This window comes from Prionailurus viverrinus, chromosome A2 (assembly GCF_022837055.1).
Source record: "Prionailurus viverrinus isolate Anna chromosome A2, UM_Priviv_1.0, whole genome shotgun sequence".
Classification (NCBI taxonomy): Eukaryota; Metazoa; Chordata; class Mammalia; order Carnivora; family Felidae; genus Prionailurus; species Prionailurus viverrinus.
Genome location: NC_062562.1, coordinates 354955 through 375102, shown reverse-complemented (window position 1 = coordinate 375102; position 20148 = coordinate 354955). Strand labels below are relative to the sequence as shown.

General features: G+C 65.8%; 2 protein-coding genes across 4 annotated transcripts in view; one reads left to right on the top strand and one right to left on the bottom strand.

Annotated features, from left to right (window-relative positions):
* Window positions 1-90: 90 nt before the first annotated feature.
* On the top strand, window positions 91-2326 carry PLEKHJ1 (pleckstrin homology domain containing J1). The gene is given in 7 exon segments (XM_047850112.1): window positions 91-121; window positions 124-183; window positions 296-363; window positions 457-523; window positions 1391-1481; window positions 1575-1638; window positions 1720-2326. Coding segments are annotated over 7 exon segments (447 nt in total). The 3' UTR covers window positions 1786-2326.
* A 563-nt stretch (window positions 2327-2889) lies between these two features.
* Window positions 2890-20148, bottom strand: part of DOT1L (DOT1 like histone lysine methyltransferase) — a 63908-nt gene continuing 46649 nt past the window's right edge. The window contains exons 16-29 of one of the 3 annotated variants that reach the window (XM_047850096.1): window positions 19522-19613; window positions 19105-19206; window positions 18703-18840; window positions 17886-18011; window positions 16431-16915; window positions 16118-16253; window positions 15575-15721; window positions 14351-14465; window positions 12837-13399; window positions 12393-12595; window positions 9986-10050; window positions 8582-9505; window positions 7263-7815; window positions 2890-5780 (exon numbers count right to left, since the gene is read on the bottom strand). In XM_047850096.1, the coding sequence (XP_047706052.1) occupies window positions 7298-7815; window positions 8582-9505; window positions 9986-10050; window positions 12393-12595; window positions 12837-13399; window positions 14351-14465; window positions 15575-15721; window positions 16118-16253; window positions 16431-16915; window positions 17886-18011; window positions 18703-18840; window positions 19105-19206; window positions 19522-19613 (3614 nt within the window). In that variant the 3' untranslated portion in view covers window positions 2890-5780; window positions 7263-7297. The remainder of the gene's footprint in view (window positions 5781-7262; window positions 7816-8581; window positions 9506-9985; window positions 10051-12392; window positions 12596-12836; window positions 13400-14350; window positions 14466-15574; window positions 15722-16117; window positions 16254-16430; window positions 16916-17885; window positions 18012-18702; window positions 18841-19104; window positions 19207-19521; window positions 19614-20148) is intronic. The other 2 variants (XM_047850097.1, XM_047850098.1) reach the window with 2 other exon arrangements.

The following is a 20148-nucleotide window of genomic DNA, read 5'->3' as shown; positions in this document are numbered from 1 at the left end:
GGACGACGCTGTGGGACTTTTTTGGCGCGAGGGCGGCCGGCGGCCCGGAGGGCGCGGCTCGCGCTCCGTGTTTTGGGTCCGGGCGGCGCCATGCGCTACAACGAGAAGGAGTTGCAGGCGCTCTCCGGCAGCCGGCCGAGCTGGCGGCCGAGCTCGGCATGCGGGGCCCCAAGAAAGGCAGCGGTGAGCGGGCCGGGTCACCGAGGCGGGCGCAGGGGGACGCGGGCGGGCGGGCGGGCGGGCGGACGGGGGTGGGCGGCCACCGAGCCCGCCCGAGCCTGCCCTGTGCTCGCAGTGCTGAAGCGGCGACTGGTGAAGCTGGTGGTCAACTTCCTTTTCTACTTTCGGACGGACGAGGCCGAGGTAGGCCGCCCGGGGGGCGCCCTGGAGCGCACGGGGGCCGGGGTTCCCCCGGAGGCGCGCCCCCACCCTCGCCTGCTCCTCCTCTTCCCGCAGCCCGTCGGAGCCCTATTGCTGGAGCACTGCAGAGTCACCCAGGAAGAGCCCAGCGGCTTCTCTATCAGTGAGTGTCGGGCGTGGCGGACGAGGCCGGCCGCGACCCCAGCCCCGCCCTGCCCCGCCTGCCTCTGCCGAGATCAAGTCCACTGCCCCGGGCTGCCCAAGGTCGAGCTGGGCCTTCCCGCTGGGCGGGCGCCGCATTCTAGCGCCCCGCGGTGCCCGCCCCAGATCCACTAGGACTTTGTCTCTCGCTGGGGAGCCCCGCAGCCCTCGGGTGCCGTCCTCTGGGCGCTGCGGAGCATCCTCCTGGGTCCTGAGGGGGTCGGGTTGGCAGCGAGGAAAGACGGAGTTTCTACAAGTTTCCCGTGCCACACGTGAAGGGCTTAAACGGCAGGAACGTGTGCTCCCCCAGATCTGGAGGGCGGAAGTCTGAGATCAGGGTGTGTGCAGGGCTGGTTCCTTGTTAAGAGGACGTTTTGCCATGCTTTCCTGACTTCTGGGGGTCGCCAGCGATCCAGGGTGCTCCTTGCCCGCGCTTCTCTGTAGAATCATGTCCCCCCAGCCTGTGTTCATTCTCACGTGGTTTACTCTCCTTGTTTGGTCGTGTCCAGATTTTCATTTTTGACAAGGACACAAATTCTGTTAGACTTGGTGCCAGTTTTGTTGTAGTCTAATCTCATAGTAAGTCATTACGTTGGGAACTGTCGTGTATTCAAATAAGGTCACGTGTTTAGGTTCTAGACTTGAACGTACCGTTTTAGGGACAGAATTCCATCCAGGGCACAGCTGGTGAGAAGTCCTGAGCCTGGGCTTGGACTGGAGGAAGGGACAGTTTTGGACAGAGGTCGCGGGAAGCTGAGGCCGGAGGGGGAGGGGGAGGGGGGGGGGGCGTTGAGCCGGGGAATGAGATGGGGACTGCCTCCCCCTGCAGGCTTCATCGAGGATCCGGAGAGGAAGTATCACTTTGAGTGCCGCAGTGAGGAACAGTGTCAGGAGTGGATGGGGGCTCTGCGTCGAGCCAGGTGGGGTGTGGGCCCGGTGTGTGTGTGTGGGGGGGGCGGTCTGGGCCGGGGGCAGAGCAGGACTCTGTGAGCACACGTCGCTTTCTCTCCCAGCTACGAGTTCATGCGGAGAAGCCTTATATTCTACAGAAATGAGATCCAGAAAATGACCGGCAAGGTGCACAGAGGGCTGGGGGCGGGGGTGGGATGGAGTGGGGCCTCTGGGGCCTGAGCTGACACCACCCGTTCACCCGCACAGGACCCCCTGGAGCAGTTTGGCATCTCCGAGGAGGCCAGGTTCCAGCTGGGTGGCTTGAAGGCCTGAGTGTGCGGTGGGGCTTTTCAGCTTTTCTACTGGGGCTGGAAGAGCCCTCCCCATCCTCACCAGGCCCTGGGGTTCCTGGCCAAGCCTGGATTTGCTGCAGCAGACTTCAGAAACCCAAGACTGGTGGAGGTGGGCGGGGGCAGGTTGGAGAGACAACCCAGTGACCCCACCCCCACCCCCACCCTGGTGCCTCAGGCCCACCCCCTGACTCCCAGACTGGTCTGGCACCTGCTGGTGCCACATGCTGCTACCGGGGGATGAGTGTCCCCTCCCAGGAGCTGTGCCCAGCCCTTGGGTGTATCCATCTGGGGCCTGAAGCGCCCAAGGCTGGTGCAGCCCTGCTTCCCTGTGCAGGCTGAATGTACGAAGCTAGATGATGCTGTGAAGGGCGTGGGGGCCGGGCCTCCTGGAGCCACTGTGAATTCTACTCCTGCCGACGACGGGCAAGCCCTGGCTGGGCGCCTCCGGGCGGGGAGCTGCGAGCATTGACTCAGCCCAGCGTGCTTGTTCTGTTCAAATAAAGGTACCTCTTTTCCACGTGGGACGGTGCTGCAGTGGACACGTGGAGGGCTGGCGGGCCGGGTGGTTGAGCCGGCTCCAGAAGGAAGCAGGGCCTAAATGGAACAGCAGTGCTCTCCAGGCCAGAGGTTTAAGTTCCCCGGGAGGAAGGGCTGGCCTGCCTGGATCAGAGAGACCTAGAACCAGACCACGGAGAGACGGGGAGGCTGGGTGAGGAACCCTAAGGTGATCCTGACTGGACCCCACTTCCAGGTCCCAGGCCTCCCTTGAGTCCAGGCAGGACCTCAGGAAGCATTTTGCCAACGTAAAAGTCCTAAATTAGTTGGTTTTTCTTCAAAAGGGAAGCGTGCTGGGTGGCACTGACCTATTCAGGTGTAGGCACAGGCAGGGTGAGGCTGGGTGGGGTGGGGCGGGGCGGGCCCTCCCTGAGATGGGTGCTCACGGTCGTGGTCTCACGGCTGCCTTGGGGGGCTTCTTCTGCGAGCCCCAGTCCTCCCACTTGGGGAGTGGGGAGTGTGGCCCCTGGCCCTCATGCCTCTCCCTCACCCTGTCGTAAGCAGAAAGAAATGGTTCCAGCAGACCAGGTTCAAATGAAAAGTATTTTATTACAGCGCCTAGAGGTGGAGATGCAGAGTGCCTTGGGGTTCTCTTAGGACAGGAGGAGGGTCGAGGCAGCAGCCCGGGGAGGGACAGGCCATGCCAGCACCCACCCCCAACTGAAACACAGTCTACCAGAAACACAAAGCGAAGCCCCATCTGAGTTACAAATTAAGGTGGACACACGAAAAACGAGCCAGCGTGGCTGGACCACGGGGAGGAGGACAGGGGCCGGAAAGGAACCGTGTCCTGCCGCGGAGCGAGCGGTGTGGATCGAGAGGGGCGCGTGAGGCTCACACGCGTCAGTCTGTAGCTGTGAGAAACGGCGACTGCCCGGGGGGCCGTTTTCCTTGGTGGGTTTTCCTGAGCAGAGCCACCCTGCGGCCCACCGGACTTCCCTGAAGGTGCCCGCAGTCAGCGGCGGCGCCGGGGCCTTGCGCGCCACCGCCGCGCTGCCTTCCCTCCCACAGCCGGCCTTGCTGTTGGCGGCAGGGGGGGGACTGGTCCCGCGGTCAGGAGGGCCGAGGGGCTCAGGAAGGAGACTCCCTAGCCTGACCCGCCAGGGACAGCGGGGCCGCTGAGATTGCACACCGACGCTCGTGTGTGTGCGCCGTTTCTATCGGGAGGGTGCATATGGCACGTCGCTGGGGACCCCCCGAAGCGATGCAGTGTTTGTGTACAGGGTTGCCCTGTTCTAGACCAGGGACTTGTGCCGTGACCTCTCCGCTGCTCACCCTGTAGTTTTTAGGGAGCCCTGGGCTCCTGACACGGGGTGGGAGGGCACCCTCTCAGAGAGGCTGAGCAGACACCGCCTTGTCCAGGAGGCCAGGGCTTGGGGTTCACAGGGGCGAGGCACAGCACCTTCACACGCCGGGGAGCACCGGCCCAGAGGGAGGGAGCCATGACCACCAGTTACAGGAGGATGAGCCAATTTCAAGAACCCATCACGAGCACCATCTTCTGCCTCAACTATTGGTCTGGACCAGCGACGTCACCCCCAGGGCAAGCAGGAAAGCAGGGCTCTTGCAGGGAGGGTCTGGCTGGTGGAAACCAGGGGTCCGGCCAACTTCCAAAGCTGAGCCAGTGGCCAGACCTGCCCTGCATAGACTGGTCCGCCATCTTGAGGTGGCGGGAGGCAGAAAACCATCCTCCAGCCCCGCCCCCGGGGGTGAGGAGGAAGTGGGGCCTGGCCTCGGCCCACCACACCGACCCTCCCAGGTAGGCAGAGGACTCCTGACATCCACACTTGGAGGGAGGCAGCCTTGCTGGCCAGACCAGACGAGGCAGGAGCTCAAGGCCTTTACTTGAGCAACAGGTTAGACCCTACACACAGCCCACCTTCAGAAAGAGGCAAGCTGCCTGTGTTCCTTGGTGGGTGCAAGCACCTGAGGACAGGGCTCTGACCCCTCCCCCGTCTTGGGGTTCAGGTCCCCTCCCAGGACCTTTGCTGACGTTGGTCCTTTCAGGGGATGGAAGGCTTCGGGGGGGGGGGGGAGGGGGCACCCTTCTGAAGACTGTGGAGAGACACAGCACTGGTCAGCTGGGGGACCCGGGACCAGTCACAGACTGCTATGCTGGACCCTGCTGGCGACCTCTGGAAACATCTAAAACGACTCTCCTGACTCTTCCCTGGTCGCCTGCCCCCCCAGTGCATTCATTCCCAAGCACCATCAAGGCTGCTCCGGGGTAGGGGCCGGCTGAGACCGGGAGCAGCAATGCCAACTGGCCAGAGAGACACGGGCAGGACGCGGGGCCTGTCCGCTCCGCCCCAGGAGCCGCGGTGACGCAGAGTCCGGGGCTGAGGGCCGGCCCTGGGCCCCTGCCACTGTGTGCACTTGAATAAATAGAAAGGTTTCCCCCCTCACTTTTTTCTTTTTTAGTTTACTGTGCGTTATACAATCTAAAAATAAATGAAGTCAAGTCTATGAAATTTATAAATTTTCATCACATCTCTATAAAATACTGTCACTCATCAGCGTGACTCTCTTCTGTACACACACACCAGGCACCCGTGACTAACCTGCCCCACGTCACCGGCCAACGTGCCGTGAGCTTACTACGCGCTTTGGTGGACGGCGGCGTGAGCCCCAGACGAGCAGAGACGCACAAAAGTAAACGCACTTGCCGCGCCAGCTGGCCGCGCCAGCGGGGAGTCGGGTACCAGACCTTCCTCGCGAGCACCACTCAGAACGGGCTCCGTGCAGGAGCGGGGAGGGCCTGGCCCTCCCACGCCCACCGGCCGTTCCTATGCCAAAGGCGCTGATCCCGGGGCGGGGGGGGGGGGGGGGGGGGGGGGCAACAGTGTGGTGGGAGCCGTTCACAGTGATGGGGAGGGAGCTTCTTCTGAGGAATGTCACAACAGAGCGAGCCACCCCCCCGCCTGGAGACAGCCGTGCCTTTGGTATAGGAAGAGCGGCGGGGACAAACAGGGCAGGCGCCTCACGGCCTGGGTTTGGCGTTGGTCAACCTCCAGTCAGCACCAAGAGGACGAGGCGGCAGCGAGGCCCGCGTCGAGATAGCACCGGGACCGGCGGTCAGCGTGTCCGCGGGCGGGCCAGTCCTTCGGGTGGGCGTCTTTATATAGATCCTCTCACATATAGTATTTACATTTCTCGATAGGTCGCCTTTACGACTCCGGTGGAGTAAAATAAGTCAGAATGTTTATACTTTTTAAAAAACGATAAATACTTTATCTAAAACTATCAACAGTACGAGCTGGAGCCAGGCCCCAGCATCTCCCGCAGGTGTGCGCAGCGCTGATTCACAGTAGAGCCTCGTCCCCTGTCCTCGGTCTGTCCCGCCGTCCCGTGGCCGCTGCCGCACCGCCGGCCCAGCCCGTGCGTGCATAGGTCTCACGGTTGAGGTAGAATCCTAGTTACCTGCGGAGACCAGCGCGGGAGGAAAGGCAGCATTAGCGTTCCGCTCGGGGGACCCGCACATTCCCCCAGGCCAGGGAGCCACAACTCCTACAGACAAACGGCGGCGCACGGTCAGACAGACAGGCTGTGGTCGCTGCAGGCCCCACCTCTGCCGGCAGGGACCGCCCCCTCCCCAGCCCCGCCCCACCCCCCAGTCCACACCCCCTGGCCCTCCTCCCCAGGAGCCTTGGAGCCGAGGCCCTCCCAGGCCACCACCTGCCAGGCACTGCTCACAGTCCCGCCCCGGGGGATGGGGTGGGGGGGACCGCGTGCCACAGCAGCAGTGGTCCACTGTGGGCCAGGACCGGAGCCTGCTGCCCACACGCTTCCACGCGTACACCTCTGACCTCTTCGAAGCCAGTCTCGGCCGCACAAAACGCCTGCTCTGACAGCGTGAGGCCACCACACGCGAAAGCTGCTCTACCTTCTGGACTTTTCCAACAGGACTGAGGCACAACCTCAGTCCGGGCTGTCTACCGACCTGCACTCTGACTGGGAGGGCATCAGACTCCAGCGGCCCCCGCCCCTCCCGTCTGTTTCCACTTAAACACGCGGCAGACGGTTGAGGACGGCCCGGCCCCAGCACCCTGTCAGCGCCCGGCTTCCTTTTCTCAAGTCCTCGCCTGGAAGGCCCCTCACCCCCAGGGACGCCAAGCAGCACCAGAAGTGGCCACGCCAGCTGCACCAGGGCCTGGCTTCCTAACGCGGGCACACAGCCGGCAGAGGAGCGGACGCAAACCCTCCCCGAACAGGCCTCACAGAGACCTTCCTCACCCGTTTCCAAGCACGGGCCCTTCCTACACTGCCCTCCGCTGAACCTCCACTGACCCCCCCCCCCCCCTCCCAAGGCAGGGGCCGCGTTCCTCCTAGCAGGAGGGGCTGTGTGCTGCGGCCACCAGCACAAAGCACTGCCCACAACCCAGGCAGCCCCTTCCTCTCTGGCCGGTGCCACGCAGCCCCATACCCACTGGCTCCCAGGGCCTGCAGGCAGGGGGCTCCAGCTCAGGAGCCCGAGGCTCGAACGCCAAGTTTGGATGGCCGTCTACACACTGCCTTTTCCTTAAGACCTACAAAGCGCACCGGGGAGACAGGCTGCGGGAGGCCCAAGAGCAGACAGACGGCGAGGCTGAGCTCCGAGCTGCCCCTGTGGCCGGGGGCCCGTGGGGCTTGCCCTAAAGGTCTGGGCCGGGCAGCGAGAGCCGGCCACTCCCTCGAGCTCCGTGGCGGCTGCTCAGCCGTCCTGGAGGCTGGTACACACGGCCAGCCCCGGTTTCCCTGGCTTTCCCTTGCACCTCTCAGAACCGACCGTCTCCACCCGAGGCAGAACAGCCTGGGTCCCCTGGGCCCCTCCTCGGAGCCCTGCGGGCCCGTCCACTCTCTGTGGAAGGAAGGACAGACAGTTCAGGGTCTCATACGGGCCCCCTGGTTGGGCTCTAGCCTTACCTTACAGAATACGAACCGCTAGCTAAGCAAGGTCTTTATCTTGGCTTAACCCCCGCAAGGCGCGCGGCATACGGAGGCGGCATGCCAAGGGAAACCCACACGGCGGACGGCCCCGTGGAGCTGGCCTGTGGGATCACGGGCGCGGCCTGGGCCAGGGCCAGCCCGGGCAGGGGCTGGTGGTGCACCGTGAAGGAGGGGCGGGGGGCCTTGTGCGGGAGGGAGGCGAGCTTGATGGACAGAGAGGCGTTAGCAGGCTGCAGAGAGGCGGCAGAGGAGGCGGGTAAGAAAGCCTGGTTAGCCGGGAGGGACGCGAGGTTCTGCAGAAGCGCGGGCTCAGAGTTAGCCGGGAGCAGCGCGGGGGCGGGAGGCAAGGCGGCGTTAGGGGGAGGGGGCGCGGGGAGGGCAGGCTGCCCCGGTGGGGGCGGGGGCGGGGCGCCGGCCACCGCCTGCAGCGGGGTTAAGCTCAGCGTGGCGCTGCGACACGCAGCCCCGCTGCCGAAACTGGCTCCAAACGGATGAGCGGAGGCGGAAGGCACCGCGTGGTTAAAGACACCTGCAAACAGGAGAGAAAAACTCAGCTTCAACAGGGGGGCACTCTCCAGTCGGGCGAAGAGAGCGAGACATCGGGAAGCAGACAGCGGCCGCAGCTCCGCGTGCGACGCGGGGGGAGGGGGGTGGGGGGGGGAGAGGGGGGCAAAGCAGCAAGCAGGGGGGGGGAGGGGGGGGCGCGGGCGGCCGGTGTGACTCACCTGCGGGCGCACCTGCCCGGGGCTCCCAGCCGCAGGACGGGGTCCTGCCCGCCTGCGCCCACCACGGAGCTGGCTGGGACCCCGCGGTGGGCCCGGCCCAGCCCAGCCACGCGGCTCCTCTCCACCCCTACACGGTGCCACCACGCGGCAGGCGCCGCGGCCGCCGGCTCTCGCCCAGCGCCGGCCCCCCGCGGCCGCCCGGACCCATGGGCCGTGTCAGGTTCGACAGGTGGCCTCCACGGGGATGAGACAAAGCCCTAGTCTCGTGGCGCCAGCTCTCCCGAAGGTACAAGGGACACCGTCACGGCCCGAGGACCTGACACAGGCCGACTCACGCGTGGGCGCTCTGCCCACGCCACAGGCGCGTCTGCAGCTCACGAAAAGGAACGAGGTGACGGGTGCAAAGTGGACCCGAGGGGACACACGGGCACAGCCTCTCGCCCCTTAGGGGGCCCTGCAAGGGAACCTGGAAAGCAGTTGTCATTAACCCGGCGGTCCAGGAGGGCGTCGGCGACGGCGTGCGGCCCACAGGACCCGAGAGTCACACGAGAGAGACGCGCGTCCGCCTACCTCCAACTGCGCCGCCTGCCACCCCGGAGGGAAAGCTGCCCATGGCGTGCGAGTTGGTCAGTCTGGTTGCGGCGGACGAGACGTGCACCAGGCCGGCGGCCGGCACGGAGCCAAACAGGGACTGCAGCACAGACGAGCCCAGGTTGGCCTGCAGCGACATGGGGCCCAGGGCGAACTGCGGGCCGGGGGCAAATGTGCCCAGGAAGGGGCGGTGCGCCTGGGTGGAGGGGGCCGCGCTGACCACCGAGGACGCCGCCGTGGCGAGGCCCGGGCCACTGAGGAGGCCCCCGGGGGGCACGTTGGCGGCCGCAATGAAGAGGTTGTGGCCGTTCTTCAAGTCGGGCTCACGGTCCCGGCCCTTGCCCGGCTTGCCGTGCACCAGCGAGGCCTTGTCCGGGGGCCCGCACGCCGGGGGGCCCGGCTCGCCTGCCTCCCTGCCCTTGGGGCCGCCCGCGCCGTCCAGCTGCCTCTTGTTCACAAAGGGCCCAGGCTCTGCAGCGCTGTCCTTGCCCCGGGGGGCGGGAAAGCTCAGGGGGGCGCCCAGGCCTGCCGCCTCGGGGACCTTGTGGGAGAGAGAAGCACCATCACTGAAGCTGTGTAAACTGAGGTCGGCGGCCAGGCCCCCGCTGAAGGCGAAGCCGTTGGGAGGGTTGCTGCTTGGGCTCAGCCCGCCTGCCCCCGACAGGGCACCGGGAAAGCTTTTCCTGGGGTGGGCGGCCAGCTTGGCGTCGGCCGAGCCGGGCTCCTCCAGGGGGGGCCGGAAAGCGAACAGGGAGTTCTGGCTCAGGGCGGAGCCGGCCTGCAGCGGGCTGTCGGCGCACTTGGCCAGGCCGAGGTCGGAGATGGGCGAAAAGGTAGACTTCCACTTGCTGCTGTTGGCGGGCTCGCCGGCAGGGGTCGGCTTCCTCCCAGCCAGGCCACCACCTGCCGAGGAGACGTGCAGCCCGTGAGGCGCAGGCACCTCCGAGGGCCGAGCGGGGCAGGAGACGAGGTGCTGGGCCTCTGAGGGGCCGGGGGCTCAGAGACACCCCTCCCACCCAAGGGAAGCGTGCTGTGGTCCATAACTAGGCCTGTTGGGGGGGGCCGGGTGGTGCCGAGCAGGCCGAGGGTGGGGCGGGAGGGGAGCTGGGCACCAGAGCCTGTGCGAGAGGGGACGAGGCACGCGTGTAAGCAGAGAGAGTCAGACTCCGGCCTGGGCCAAACAGGAGGGGACGGGACTGCCGCTCGGCAGCACCGGGACCAAGAGCCGTGGGGACGGCTTTCCAGGTCCCGCTGTCCACGCAGGTGGCACTCAACACTGCCCAGAGACCATTCTAGAAGCCGAGCGTCCAGGCCACGCCCTGGGGCTGAGTCACCTTCAGCCCGGGGGAGATACAGGACAGAACGGGGAGGAAAGTCACTCACCGTTTTCCAAGGTTTTCGAGGGAGATCTGCTTTCTAAGGAGATTGTCGCAATTTTTCTCTCAATTCTATCGAGAAAAACATAGGCGGCAGATGTTTGAAATCCATTTGCACGGCAGAGGGCCGTGTGTGCACGCTGCTGCCTGGGGAGGCGGGGAGGCAGGAGGCACGCAGCCTGCCTGCCCTCAGACCCCTTTACAAGCAACTGTGGCTCCCAGGCCTCTCGTGTGCCGTGCAGGACGCCGCCAGTGGCAGGCGATACGGCCGAGGCTCAGGCACAGGGGCGCCACCTCCCGACACAGAGAGACACCCACAAGTCCCTGCTGGGGCCACCTCGGTGTTAACTTGCCTCCCAAGCTTTGTCAAATCTCGGGGCCGGCTGTGGCCACAGGCGCTGCCTCATCTACGGCGTGTCCCCTGTGACCGGTAGCACGTGCTCACAGGAGCACCAAATCCGTATGTTCTACGTGTCAGTATCTCCAGAGCACGTGCCAAGAATGCCATGACCTCCAGAAACGCAGGAAAAGTTCCAAAAGTGTTTGGAAACTACTAGGTTGGACATTCCCAACACAAAACAAAAGCACTCAAGTGCAAAATTCCTAGAAACATAACTTAGGTATGCGGAAGAGGAACAGAATGAATCACCCGAGACGAGAAACCGAAAGCACAGGCAAGAAACGCAGGCAAAGAGGAATGGGGCTGGACCAAACTCTAACTCTGCCCTTCGAAGGACACCAGCAAGAAACTGAAAAGAAAACCCAGAGAAGGGAAGACAACGTTCAAGGATCAGATAGATCTCTGATAAAGGATGGCGTCTAGAACACGTAAAGAACTCTGACAGTCGAACAAAAACCCACCCAACGACGCCACACACAAGGAGCACCTGGACGCACGTTTCTCCAAAGACGCACAAATGGCCAAGCAGCGCACGAGAGAACGCTCACCGTCACTGGTGATTGAAAGAGAAGGAACCCACAACTACGAAACGCTGTGCCCGTATGAATGGCTGTTACGTTAAAAAAAAAAAAAAAAAAAAAAAAAAGAACAGTTGGGGCGCCTGGGTGGCTCAGCTGGTTAAGCATCCGACTTCTGCTTAATTGTGATCTCACGGTCCGTGAGTTCGAGTCCCGCGTCCGGCTCTGTGCTGACAGCTCGGAGCCTGGAGCCTGCTTCGGGTTCTGTGTCTCCCTCTCTCTTCCCCTCCGCCCACTTGTGCTCTCCCTCTCTCTCCCTCCCTCTCTCTCTCTCTAAATTAATATTAAAAAATTTGTAAATAGGCAGGTAGATGGCAAAACCAGAAAATAACAAGTGATGCGGAGAAACTGGCACCGTCACCCGCGGCCGGGGGACGTGAGACGAGGCAGCCACTGCGGAAAAGTCTGGAGGTTCCGCAAAAAGCTAAACAGAGTCACCGCGTGACCCAGCAATTCTACTTCTGGGTAAACGGGAAACACTATTTTTTTTTGGAAAACACTTTCAAACAAAAACACGTGTGTGAAACTTCACAGCAGCATAGTCCCCGTTAACTGAAAAGTGGCAACACCCACCCCAGGGTCCCTCCGTGGATGAAGGACAAACACGGTGTGTCTACCCACACGCTGGAATGTGACCCAGCCCCAGGGAGGAAGGACGTCCTGCCACCTGCCACCACGTGGACGGACCCGGAGGCCACTGTGCGCAGTGACAGGAGACGGACACAGAAGGGCACGTCCCGCGTGACCCCATCACAGGGGGTCCCCGGAGGAGTCCCGTCCACAGAGACAGAGAGTGGACGGTGGGAGCCAGGGCTGGGGCAGGGGCAGGGAGGGGAGTGACGGATAAGGGGGCTTGTTTTCGGGGTGACAACAACCTCCTCCAATTGGCACTAGCGACGTTTGCACCACTCTGAACACGTCCCCGACCCCCAGATCGCGCTCCAGAGATGTGCTGCGGGAATCCGCGCCAGTAAGACCGCCACGCACAAAAGAGAAGCCCTTCGTGACCCATCACGCCGTGGGTGAAGCGTTCACCAGCAGCGCACAGCTCGGCCTCCTCGAGCGCTTTCCTGCCGTGGCCGCCTGCGCCCCGGACGAGAAACAACAGAGCGGCCCCCACGCCGGGGCCTCCAAACCCAGGTGGCCGGCCCTGCCCTGGACCTTGAATCTCAGGTGGGTGGGAAGGCGGCCCGGGCCCTTCACAGACAGCAACTCACCGAGCGGAGGCCAACACCCCGGAGACACTGTCCGCCCGAGGACGGCCGCTCTGGGGGACCGCAGACAGCAGCCGAGGGGTCGTGCCCCCCGTGCCCCCCAACTAATGGCAGCCGGACGCCGCCTGTCCTTCACCCGGGCCCTGCCCCGGGAGGGGCCCCGCCGGATCACGAGGGCCTCTCCTCCCTCCCGCGAAAGCTGCCCTGCCTGGCCCCCCTCACCTGGTGCTGCCCGGCTCGTCCTCGGAGCCCTGCTCCTCGTCCGAGGTCAGTGGGGAGTAGTGGGCCCCGTTGGTCTGGCTCAGGGGCTTCTCCTTCTTGAGGACGGGCGGCTGGTCGCTGTCCTGGTAGGGGACAGGGGAGCTCTTCAGGCTCTCAGGGGACGAAATGGCCGTGATTTCCAAAGGCTGGTTAATGTTGCTAACCTGAGAGACCAGCACAGACAACAGCACGACCCCGTCAACAGGCTCCCAGAGCACCGACACCCAGGGCTGTGCTTGGGACCCTCCCACCCTGACCCGCTCCGGATCTCAGACCGGACCCTCCGGGGGAGTGCCGGGGCGAGGGGGCCGAGGCCTGGCTGTGCTCCGGGAGCCCTGCCGCCCCGGCCGGGCTGGGCACAGAACACGCCCTCCCACCCCCGCCCCCGCCCGTTCCCAGCCTTACCATGGAGTTGAGGTTCAGGGGGGACCCTGAAGACTGCGTGAAGAGGCCGGCCACGGACGGCAGGGCCCGGCGCTTGGGCGACACGCCTGAGCTCAGGCCGGGGGTCCCTGCCGCCGCCCGCTTCCTTCTGCCCCGCTTGCGGCTGTCCTGCCCGTGGCCCTGGCTGCCGTCCCCACGGCCGCCCGTGGGCAGAGGGCTGGGCTTGCTGGGAGGCGACTGCTTGGTGCTGCCCCCGCCGGCCGAGACGGTGAAGACGATCCTCCGCTTGGCTTCGCCCTCGGGGTCCGAGAAGCCGGCCTCGGGAGGAAGGTCCCCTTTGTTGGCGTCAGGGAGCGGACCCTGGGCGGCGCCGCCCAGGCGGGGGCTGGCGCAGAGCGGGTGGGCGGGCGAGGCTGCGCCAGAGCCGCGGGGCTGCGGCAGCAGGGGCGGGTGCTGCGGGGTGGAGCCACAGGACCCCACGCTGGCAAACAGACCGCCTGCGCTGGGGACCTCGTCAAAGGTGCCGGGATCTGCTCCGGAAGCGAGGGGGGCTGGGCTGACGGCCACCGAGCCCGCGTAGAAGCCTGCCGGAAAGGACAGCTTCTCAGGGGAGCCCGGCGCAGAGTGGCCAAGGGGACCCGCGCGGGTGCAGCTGGTGAGGGAGCTCAGCACCCACGAACCTGCCCTACATACACGTGGTTCCCTCGAGCACCCGGACACAGGCGCCCGCGAACCAAGCTCGGTGGTGCGAGAGATGCCCGCCCAGCCCCGGGCGCCCCTGGGCTCCCGGCACTTCTGGACTGGGGGCCCGCAGCTCCGGATGCGCGCTGGCACCCCCAGGGAACCCTTTCACGGCCCGCCCCGGGAGCCTCACCAAGCGTGGGGGAAGCCCTGAGCACGCGAACGTCTCTTGTGCAGACCGAGGCCCGGCCCCGGCGCTAGGGGGGCTGCTGTGCCAGGAACTGGAGGCAGGGCCTCCCTTCCTACAGGCCACGTGTCGGCACGGGGGCCGGCTAACTCAAGACCAGCCCGTGGGTCCAGCGGTCTGGGCGCCTGCTGCGTAAACGCTATCGTCGGCACACACGTCCCGGGCCACGCGCTCTCCAGCCACAGAGCCGCACAGGGGGGGCAGAGACCCAACGGACCGCGGAGTGCCACCTGGCTGCTAGAGAAAGTCCGTGGGGCCTCTGCCAGCGCGTGCGGCCTCAACCACTGGCGTTCCCTGAAGGAGAACCGGCACCGGGCTAGAAACGCCCACAGCAGCTTGACGAGGACATCACCTACCGGCTGAGGCCCACCTCCCGGGCTGAAATACAGCCAGAGCGAGCACGTTCACGTCGGGAAGCCCAGGCCCGAGGGTCGCGAGCCCTGCCGAAGCCCACACGAGAAGCCCCCAACCGCCTAGAGCTGGTCGTGTTGTGTGACGACAGCCCCAATGCAACACCTCAGACCCCACGGCCGGGAGGAGGTGGGCCAGCTGGGCCACGGGGGGAGGGCCAGGGGCAGAGACTCAGGAGCAGGAGGAGCCCACCGACCTGCAGGGGCTGGGGCGAGACTTTTGCTTCCGGCGCTGTGTGCATTAGCGCCCATCTGCTTTTCAAGCGTGGACAAGGGCTCTCGGGTCTGCGGCACGGGACTGGGGGTGCTTCTCTGTGGAGAAAAAGGATGCGCTGTCAGCTGAGCCTGGGCTGGCAGGTGAAGGTCAAGAAGAGTGTCCCAGATGTAAGCCACGGGAGGTGCAAAGGGCCGGAGGCCTGGAGAACGGCAGGTAGCTGAGAGCCGGCACATAGGAGGAGAGGGACCTGCTTGGGTCTGAGCACCGTGGGCAGTCACCAGAAGGTTCTGACAAGGCGACTCGGGTTCGAAAGGATAGCTGTGGCTAACGGCAAACGTCAGGCTAGCGACGGAGGGATCAAGGAGAGACGGGACGCGCTGCAGCTATGACGTAATCAGTGATTCCACTCCTCTATGGAACGGGGCGAAGACGCCACCCACACCAAACCTGTGCGTGCACGTTCACGGCAGCGTGATCCACAATGGCCAAAGGTGGAAACAAACGTCCACCCTCGGACAAACAGAGAAGCCAGCGTGGCCCTCCACACACGCACATGTCCCTCGGCCGCCAGCAGGAGCGAGGCGCCCACCCCCGCCGCCCCGCGGACGGACCCCAAACACGCGACGTTCAGGGAGGGAACCCGACACGAGAGGCCACGCGGGGTGGGAGTCCACCTGTGTGAATGAACCTGTGAACGGGTCCGGCTGCCTAACTGAACGTATCAAAACCACTAAAGTATGCTCTGCGTGGGTGGGCCGTCCGTGACTCGTATCCCAATTAACACAAAGAAAGGCCCGCATCACACGAGACTTTGCCATTTCTGCCACTCGCGGGGGCACACACGTGAGGCGGGAGGGCCAAAGGTGAGCCAGCAGGAGGGGAGACGGGCTGCACGCCTGTACCGAATCCAGACTTTTAGTCCCTCTCCGCCCGCGCGTGCCCCCCCTTTTACAAAAACAGACCTGAAACAAACACGGGAAACCGTCACCGTGAGGAGCCCCGGAATCTGGGCGTTCCAACGTCCCGGAGCAGGGCGGTCCGCTCCGCACGTACCAGCGCGCAAGCTCACAAAAGGGAACTACCAGGCCTTGCGGGCAAAAATAAAACGAGACCCCCTCTGCCTACACACCACACCCCTGCAGCACGAGGGCCCGGGCCTGCGAGAGCAGGTGGCCGGCGCCTTCCCCGCCCGGCGTCCACTCACCACTTTCTCGGCACGGCTGGGCAGCACCACGCTGGCCAGAGGGATGCTGACGGGCAGCTTGCTGGGCTGCACGGTGCTGAGCGGGATGCTGACGGGCAGGCTGGTGATGGCCTCCCCGCTGCTGGCGTAGGCACGCTCCTTCAAACCCTGCAGACACACGGCCACACCCTCCTTGCTCCCGCTGACCGCTAACGCAGGGCCGCGAGCACCACCGGAAGGACACGGGGACCTCCCGCCACAGGAGGAGGCCCCTTGTCCCAGTAAACCGCCCCCCCCCACGGCTCCTCCCGAAATTCAGGGTCCCGCCTCCCCCCAACCTCAGGTCCCCACGCCGTGACCCACACGCTGCCCCTCACACCTGCCGCCTTCCGCTCACGAACGAAACCACTGCCCTCCTCCTCGAGCCTGCGGGCAACAGCCTCCCACAGGGGCTCAGCACCGTTTCCAGGCTCACCCCCGGCCCCCCCGAAGCCTGGCGTGGCCCAGGATGCCTGGCTCAGCATGCCTGCCGAGCGCCCCGCACAGCCCACGCCCCGCCCTCACCTTCTCGCTGCCCCTCTCCCCTGTCATCTGTAAGGCCACGGGGGATGAGGGCCGGGGGTCCTGAGGGCTCAGCTTGATGCCGTTGGCGATGCCCGGGCTCTGGTACGGAAGGCCGTTCTCCTTGGCGTGCTCGGCTCTGGAAGAAGACGCATCTCTGGTTCGTTCTCCGGGGAGCCGCCAGAGCCGGGGTTTTGCACCCAGAGCCCAGCAAACGCCCCGAATCTCTTCTGAACCTCTGGGGTCTCACCCTAAGAACCCCAAGGTGGCCCCAGGGCACCAGAGCAGGGCTGGCGCGTGCCATGCGCAGACTCACCGCGGGTGCAGCTCCCCGGCCGCCGTCTTGCCGCCGGCCGCGTGGTCCTGGCTGAGGTGCCGCCTCAGCACCAGCTTGGCCGGGGACAGCCTGGTGTAGTCCGGCAAGGCCAGGCCAGACACCTTCTCGAGCCTTGGCCGGCTGCCGTGGCTAGGGGTGCAGGGCACCACCTCCTGGTCCAGCGGGGAGGCCAGGTACTGGGGGGTGTTCTGCTTGGACGGGGGCCGGCTCAGCGCACCGCAAAGCTCGTAGCTGGCCGCGTGGCCGTTCATGGAGAGTTCCGGGCTGGCGCTGCTGAAGTGCGGCAGGGAGAACCTAGAGCAGTCCAGGTCGAGGTGCAGCCGGCCGGGGTCCGCCTCCGGCTCCCGGCCCAGGGCGCCTTTCCCGCGCAGGTGCGCCGACAGGGCGTCGTCGGGCGGCACGCAGGACTTGAGCTGCAGAAGCTCTTGCTGCCGCTGGCTCTTCTCCAGCTCCACGATGCTGATCTGCAAGGGGAGGGGGGTCAGGCCTGCCGCCGCCACCGGCCTGGGGACCGGCAGGCCGGGCCGCGCCCAGCAAGGCACCCGAGGGACGGGCCCGGGAAGGTGGGAAGGACGCGGGCCGGCTTTGTGGGTGACGGAGGAGCCAGCGCCGCCGGCCACCCCGCACGGGTCGAGAGGCTCCGGGGCGTCCAGAGCAGCTCTGCCGACGCGCACTTGTGGGAAAGGGGACGGGACGGGGCGGCCCCGTCTGTGAAGGAGGCTACGGGCGCTCCGTCCGCGAGGAGCCCTCCCGCCGCGCTCCCTCTCGGTCACTGGGGACACGAGACGCCCCCTCTGAGGCCTCTCTGTTCTTTTCCCGTAAGGAAAGCACCTCGCTCTTTACTACGCGGAAGGGTCAGCGCCCAGCAGCTCCTCCTGCTGGTGTGTCTGTGGAAACAGGGCCCGGCCCGGCCGACAGGGTCGGCAGGCCTCTTCTCTGTGCCACGTGCTGCTGGCTCAGCAGGAGGGGACGCCTGGGCCACAACCCTTCAGAGAGCACAACTGGTCGTGGGGTCACCCGGTCAGCCAGCAGCCGGGGAACGTGAGGACACGCGGGCCCCTCTGGTCCCCCTTCCTTCTCGCCCTGTGTCCCCGCTGACCTGGACGCACACGTCACCGTCCTCAGCGAGCAGCAGCGCAAGCTCTGCGGCGGGGTGCGCGAGCACTGCCCTCCCCGGGGGCCGCTTCAGCACCCACCCCCAGGTGGGTAGGGGCGCCGAGGGAATCCCAGGTTTCTAATGGAACCTGAGCCGCCCCGGGAGCAAGTGGGGCCCCTCGGATGCCAAGCCCCCCGCGGGCCAAGATGGGGCATCAGGGCCGCCGTCACCGCAGCAACACAACCCGTATCCTGTCCTCGGGAGCAGGGTGGTTTCGGGGGGCTGGCGGGGGGCACTTCCCGCGTTCGTGATGCGTCAAAGCCCAGAGGGGCCCCCACCTGCAGCTCCAGGCAGTGCCTCTGCTTCTCGGAGATCTGGCTCCTCAGGGCCTGCTTCTCCTTCAGCAGGTTCTCCAGCGACAACGTGGACCAGTCCAGTTTCAACTCCTCACACCGAGCCTTGAGCTGCGGGGACGGGGAGGCCGCAGTCGTGAGCCCGCGGGGAGGGCGGGGTGGGCGCAGGTCCGCCCGGCGCAGGGCAGACACCGGACAGGTGTCCCTGAGGGCCTGCAGGCCCAGAGAAGGGACCCGCTAAGGGAAGGTGAGGCTGAGAAGGCAGCCCAAGGGGGAGACCGGGGTCCCCTGTAGGAACACCCAAGGGGGACAAGATGAGGGTCCTCAGGACCGAACGGGGAGGCCCCGTGAGAAGTGGTGCTCGGCCCGTCCAGCAACGTGCCCTGGGCCCCATGGGAGCGAGGTCCCGAGAGACCTGCGCCCTAGCCCTAGGGGCACATTCGGGAGCCCAGCATGGGTGGCAGAAACGCGAAAGCCTGGGCCACCTACAAAGCCACGTCTGGTGAAAGCGTCAGGGCCTTTGGCAGGGCCCTGGGCCCCGCTGGCTCCCGCGTCCTTTGAGAGCCCAGGAAGGGACCTCAGTGCTCCCAGAATGAGCCGGACTGGAGTCGGGTGAGGGGGGGGGGCCTGGGAAACCCGTCCTCGGGAAGGACGTCGGGCCCCACGAGCACCCTGTCATCCTGCCTGTCCAGGGTGCACACAGAATGACCGTTTCCAGGCCACCCCCTCCCCCCCGCCCCATGTGCCCCCTCCGCCGCCCCCTCCCCGCCCCGTGTGCCCCAGCAGGCCGCCCCCCGCCCACCAGCTGCAGGCTCTGGCTCCTCAGCTCCCTGTTGTCCTCCTGCAGCTGCTCTGTCTGCTCCCTCAGCTGCTGGTTATGGGCCGAGATCTCCTTCTGCGCCTGAATCAGGTCGTTGTAGGTCAGCGCCTTCACCCCCAGCTGTGGACACACGATAGCACGGGTGGGCTTTCATGCGGGGGTGCGCCATGGCGGGCAAGGGGCGGGGCCGGTAAGGAGGGGGCCGGGGGGCGGCCGCCCGGGAAAGGGGCGCGAGCCCTCCCACGTTCCGGAACCCGCCGTCAGAACAGGTGAAAGGTCAAAACCCCAGGAAGGAGAAGATGCTTCCAGATCTCCACTCCCCGGGCCGTGCCCTGGCCCGCACGCTGCCCGCCCAGGGTGGTGATGCGGTCTCGGCACCCCTACCTCATCCAGTTTCTGCTGGAAGAGCCTCTTGATCTCCTCTTTCTGGGCCTGGCAGTGGCCGAACAGCTGCTGTGCGGCCCCCAGCAGCCGGACGTTCTTCTCCTGCAGGGGCGCAGCACGGTGACGGGAGGCCCCGTCCCCCCACGCCCCTTCCCACGGCGGGACATGCCCCGGCCCAGAAGGCCGACGACCCTTGGCCCATCTCACTGGTTGAGAGCATCGCCGCTCGGTGAGGAGCAACGTCCCGCAGCCTCTCCAGACCCTGCAGGGGCAGGTGACTGGGCCTGCGGGGACCGTCACTGCTCCTACGGCGTGGGAGCCCCTGCCGGGTTATGCCTCCGGGCCCAGGACAGCCCGGCAGCGCTCGGGACCCAGGGGGCAGAACCGCTCCGTGAGGGTGCCCAGGGCAGGGCTCACCTTCTCCTGGTCCAGCAGCTGCTGAAGGCTGGCCTTGTACTGGGCCGTCTTGGTGTAGGCCAAGAACTGCAGGTACTGAATCTTGAAGGATTCTAGGAGGAAGCGAGAGGACTTCGCTGCACACGTGACCCCATGGGGCCCTTCAGAAACCGGTGTGGGAGGGCGTGGCCGCCGTCCCCAGAGGCTGCTGGAGGTCACCTCCTGCCATCAGGCCAGGGCCCTCGGTGCCCCCTGGAGCCCCTCGTGGCTCCTGCCACCGCTCCCCGGTGTCGTCCCCCCCGTGAGGCCGTGTTACTGAATCTGCCGGTTTTTTGGTAAACACGGGCTACTGATGTCGAACCGAGGGAACCGGCGACGCCCGAAGCACGGAAGGGGTTTCCTTCGCCTGATGTTTAGACGAGCAACAGGTCTACCCGGCCTAGCATCGTGAGCGCGTGCGTAGACGGGGCCTCCCCCACCCACTGCCGTAGATACGGCCCGGACTGTTCTCTGGGGAGCACCGCGCGGCACCCTGGGCCCCGCCCCCTCGATACCAGAAGCACCGCAGTCCAGACGGCCACAGACGCCCCCCCAGAAACGGCCCCACATGCCCTGGGGAGGAGCCCCGACCTCAGGCGACCAGGGGGC